At 38.4% G+C, this 5,724-nt stretch overlaps 1 protein-coding gene across 1 annotated transcript; it reads left to right on the top strand.

Annotated features, from left to right (window-relative positions):
* On the top strand, nt 1,100-1,903 carry LOC107620266. The gene has a single exon (XM_016322453.1). The coding sequence runs from the start codon at nt 1,100-1,102 to the stop codon at nt 1,901-1,903; it is 804 nt and encodes a 267-aa protein (XP_016177939.1).

Here is a 5,724-nt window from a genome sequence, read left to right as displayed (position 1 = left end):
ATAAAATTCCCAACTTTTTTTATTTTAATTTAATTAAAATTCACAAATATTAATTTTTTAAAGAAAAACTAAAAAAAAGAAATTATTTTTCTTTTTCTAGTAGTAGCATTTACATTTGATTTGGAATTATTTTCTCCTGCAAAACTAAACATTCAAGCACAAACAGTACTCTAGATCTTTGTCCTATAGCAGCTGTCTCTTACTATTTCTTCTTTTTGAGTTTGGGGATACAATAGTCATTTACATCCACACTACAGGACAAGTGCCAAACTTACCATTTATTCGTACCTGGAGTATTAAACTTCTATTAAAGAACGGTGGAGCACTTGAAATGCTTCCTATGCTATAAATACAAATATAATATAATAGTGTAGATAATAAACATGATGTAATTAAAAAATTTTAATTTTTTTCTAATTCTAGAAATTTTTATTTATTCTCTCTGACTTTTATCTAATTTTCTCTATCTCTTAATATAATATCGTATCAAATAATATTTTTATTGAATAAATCTTCTATATTTGATGGTATTAGAGATGATAATCATTGACTTATTCCCATAGAACAGTTTTAGAATGCTCTAAAAATTATAAAACAGCAAAAATTTTTGGAAATTGAAAAATATTTCAAAGACAAGGCTCTAACATGATTCAGATTATGAAAAAAATACAATCTAAATGAAAATCAGTATTTAATATAACATTTATGTATAATTATGTGTCAAATTCTCGTCTAATATTGCCATAATAATCTAGAGGGCAAATCGCAGTATTAAGCCAGTTGGGAGGAGAAATTACATGATTCAACCAAACCCAAAAATGAGACATGGATCATCCAAAAGTATGTCTCTATGTAATTCGAATCAATCTAACTCGAACTAAAAACAGGAGTAATTCGAATCAAGGCTGTTTGAATTATGAAGGACTATGCATGCTAGGTAGTTCGAACCGAACTGATTCGAATTATACATAGGGTAGTTCAAATCACCCTAATTCGAATTATACATATATAATTCAAAATTGGCTGTTTCGAATTATGAAGCCCCAGACGTGTATAAATATGGTGTGAATGTGAATTTCTCTCATTAGAGTGAGACAAAATGGCTAGTGAGGAGAGTTTTGTAGTGTTGGTGCATTATAGAGGGTCCATTAAGAGAAAAACATGCTCTGGTGTGAAGTTCACTGATAAAGATCCTCTGAGTATTTTTATGAGACCTACAACGAGATTCGATGACTTCTTGAATTCTATAATACAGAAACTTGGGCTGCAAGGCGTGAAACGGGTTCAGAAGTTATTCTATCGCATTCCGATCTCAGTGTTGAGAGATGACGTGAATTTGCAGGTCCTGTTCCATTGTCGTCGCCAGTTTCCCAAGGTCAGAACACCTAAGCTTTTGGCAAAGTTGGTTGATGTGGTATCTAGCTCGGGAGATTCGAACCGGAATACCCAAACTCTAGGCACGGTAGCCGGTTCTAGCTCGAGACCTATTGGTGCATCTTTGTCCGTGCCTGTGAATGCACCTCGGGACGAGCCTGTCGCCTCCCCGTCATTCGTCGTTGATCTCAACTGCAGTGGTGACGGAGAGGTTGTTATCGTGGATAAGGTGCCGATTTTTTTACAGCGTGGAGTACCGGCTGGTATGGGTGATGCATTGTTGGATGATGATGACGATGATGATGTGGAGCCAGACCTCATTACTGATGATAGTGGCGATGACATTGCAGCGAGTAATCCAGCTGGGGATGGCGGTGGTTCTAGCTCTGGGACTCACCAATACCGTCCGCACTTTTCATCTTTGGACTTGGATGGCATGAGACAGGAGGGGGTTCCTGGGGAACCCACTGGATTTGGTGCTAGAGATACCCAGGGTACTGGAGGTCTTACAGAGTTTCAGGTTGGTTAGCAGTTTCAGGATAAAGGGGAGGCTATGTTAAGCGTGAAGACATATAGCATCCGACGTGGGGTACAGTACAAAGTGGTGGAGTCCGATTATCGCAGGTACGTTGGGAAGTGTACCGAATTTGGGAACGGGTGCACATGGTTGATTAGGCTAAGTCTCCGGCAGGGCAAGGGTATTTGGGAGGTAAAACGATACAACGGACCTCATACTTGTCTCACGACGTCGATCTCGAGCGATCATAGGAGTCTTGATTATCATGTGATCTCGGCCTTCATTATGCCAATGGTTAGAGCTTATGCATCCGTTTGCATCAAGGTACTGCTGAATGCGACGGAGGCACACTTTGGGTTCCGGTCGACTTATAGGAGGGTTTGGTTGGCCAAGCAGAAGGCCGTCGCCCATATTTACGGAGATTGGGATGAGTGATACAACGAGCTGCCGCGATGGGTCTTAGGTGTGCAGCTGATGATGCCTGGTAGTGTTGCAGCGCTGAGGACGAGTCCTGTTCTAGTGGGGGGGTCAGGTGGACGGCTCGCAAGCCCATTTTCATTGGCTTTTCTGGACGTTCCCACCATGTATTGAGGCATCCCGACATTGCAAGCCGTTGGTGAGTATAGACGGGACCCACTTGTACGGTAAATACGGAGGTACGTTGTTGGTTGCGATTGCACAAGACGGGAACTCCAGCATCCTGCCTGTTGCATTTGCACTCTTGGAGGGTGAGAATGCGGAGTCCTGGTCATTTTTTCTATCCCATCTCCGCCAGTACGTGACCCCGCAATCGTGTATCCTGGTGATATCAGATAGGCATAACGGTATCAAGGCTACACTTGAGGCTCCCGACGGAGGTTGGCTACCACCTGCTGCATACCGTACATTCTGTATTCGACATGTGGCCTCAAATTTTGCCCTCACCTTTACGGGTAAGGATGCAAGGAGGCTTCTTGTGATTGCAGTGTTTGCCAAGACTGAGGTGGAATTATATTACTGGTTTGATATTCTGGCGGTCTGAAGACCCTGCCATGTATGACTGGGCTAACAAGATTGACTATTCGTTGTGGACTCAGCATCGGGATGAGGGTGGGAGATTCAGACACATGACGATGAATATCTCCGAGTGTGTTAATTCCATCCTGAAGGGGGTCAGGAACCTTCCGGTGTGCTCACTAGTGAAGGCCACTTACGGGAGGTTGGCAGAGCTATTCGTTCGCAAGGGGAGAGAGGCAGAGGCCCAGCTGGGAACTGGACAGCAGTTCAGTCAACATCTAGTGAAGTCTATAGAGGCTAATCTGAAGACGTCGAGGTGCTTCACGGTGACTTTGTATGATAGAGATAATTCTGAGTTCACCGTCTCGGAGACCACTCCTACTGGGTCATTCTCACTTGGTAGTTACAGAGTGTCACTCATAGCTCAGACATGTGATTGCAGATATTTTCAGGCACTTCATTATCGTTGCTCTCATGCCTTAGCATGTTGTGCGTATTAACGACTCACTTGGCAGTCGTATGTCCACCAAGTGTATCATCTTAGCTCGGTGTTCAGTGTGTACCGGATAGGATTCACCCTGCCCATCCCCGAGGATTTTTTGCCACCGTATGATGGACCCACAGTCATACTAGATCCCACCAAGAGATGTGCGAGTGAGGGGCGTCCTAGGACCACCAGGATTCGGACTAGTATGGATGAGGCTGATCCAAACAGACCCAAGAGATGTTGTCTGTGCAGGCAACCAGGACACAAACGTCAGAGCTATCCACAGGGCAATGTCACCACGGGGACCGGGGTCGATGTGTAGTTGTTGGTTTAGTTGTTTTAGTTTTGTATTTGCACTTGAGTATGTTAGCTATTTCCTAGTTCAGTTCACTTTATTTAGTTTATGTACTGTGTTGTTCGATGTGTTCTTTTTGCAACTATTGTCTTATGTTATGTTGAGGAAACCATAATATTTAGAACACATAATAATATATGTAATATATGTAACACGAAGTCATTTTTAACATAAGTCATACAAACTATTAGCATAACTCATATAACATAGGTAACACAAAGTACAATGGGTCCATAACTCATATAACATAAAGCAACTAAGCATGATAGATTAAAAACTAAGACACAAAAACTAAGGACCACAGCTCAACGCTAAACCCAAATACTCGTGAGTCATCTGAATATATAATTTGAATTTAAAAATTAATACTCAAGAGAGTACATAAAAAATTTAAAAATTTTGTTAGTTAAAAATAATAGTATTAATAATGGGTAGTTAGAAAAAAGGTAATTGTATTAATAGTAGGTAGTTCAATGGTGCACTTATGTGTAAATGTTCCATTTAAAGAGGTAATCGTATTAATAATATCAATGGACAGTACATCTTTTCTATCATTTAAAATGGACAGTTTATCTTTCCTATTATTTAAAATTGTTCATCTTCTTTACTATTTGAAACGTTCCATTTTTAAGTTTTGTCCAATTTAAATTATTAATATTTTTTATTTTCATAAATTATATTTATTATTTATNNNTATATTTATACACATACATAATAATTAATTTTGATATGCACGGACATTTTGGCTTTTCTCTCTCTCTCTCATGTTCTTCTTTGTCTGTTCTTAGCTGCTTATATTGCCATCTCTCTTTTCCTTCTTTCTTCATTTTTCTTATCAGTTGCATGTTTCTTCTTAACTTCTATTTCCCTTTCTTTTTTTCTTCTTTTCTTTCTTCATAGCATGTTTCTTCTTAGCTGCTTCTCTTTTCCTTTCTTTTTTTCTTCTTTTCTTCTTTTTCTTTCTCCTTAGCTTGTTTCTTCTTAGCTACTTCTTTTTCCTTTGCTTTTTTCTTCTTTTCTTCTTCTTTTTCCTTTTTCTCCTTCCTTTTTCATTGCTCTTCTTTTTCTCTGTCTCTTCCCTTGTGATAATCTCTAAAACAACGACGACAATTGAAGTTGAAGTTGAATGTGAGATCTAGTATCATCGAAAAATACGTATTTGAATACCGATTTGGATAGGAAAGACAAGTAGAGCTGAGAGATCATGTGAGACATGAATGTATATTAAACGACATTTGTATTTGGATTTGAGTTTAATAGAGAATTTTGAAGGAAGGTGGATAGAAGTTCAAGTGAAAAATATGAGGAAAGAGAGTGAACTATATTTTTATTGGAAGACTAATAATGGAAGACCCAGTTTATTAATCTTACAGTACATCTACATGTACAACTTAGCTTGATCAATAATTTGACACAACACACTATGTAAAATCAACAATTGGTTTAGGGATGAAAATCAAAAACCACTAAATCGGGTATCTACTAAAACATTTGATCGCTACATGAACGAAAATGTAGATCTGTCAAATTTTCATGTTAATCGAAACTCGCTCTGACGAGTGAATAGGAACATAGGGTGAAGATAGAGGTCTTTGTCTCCGCATACTCCTGCTAAATAAATTCTTATGGCATGAAACTATACTATAATATTCAATTTTATTTTTATAAAAACCTAAATTAGTGCGACCAAATTAGTGACTTGGTTTTCAAAAGATACATACGCGATTTGTTTAGCTCTTAAAGAGTCTTGTGATATCAAGTTGTAGTCTCTTAAAACGTATGAATCATTTAGAAAATAGACTAATATAACACAACACGCCTTCTAGAAACCTGAATTCTCAGTCTAGTCAACGGTGGATTCGAATCTCACCTTATGCATACAGCAATTCATTAGCCAATAACAAATCTTTAAATAAAAAGTAGGTATGTGACAGATTAATCATTGATCTATCGGGTTGAGAAATATCGTAAGCAACAAAAAAATTGGATATAAAT

The sequence above is a fragment of the Arachis ipaensis genome, chromosome B10, assembly GCF_000816755.2.
Source record: "Arachis ipaensis cultivar K30076 chromosome B10, Araip1.1, whole genome shotgun sequence".
Taxonomy (NCBI): Eukaryota; Viridiplantae; Streptophyta; class Magnoliopsida; order Fabales; family Fabaceae; genus Arachis; species Arachis ipaensis.
This window is presented reverse-complemented; position numbering and strand designations above follow the sequence as displayed.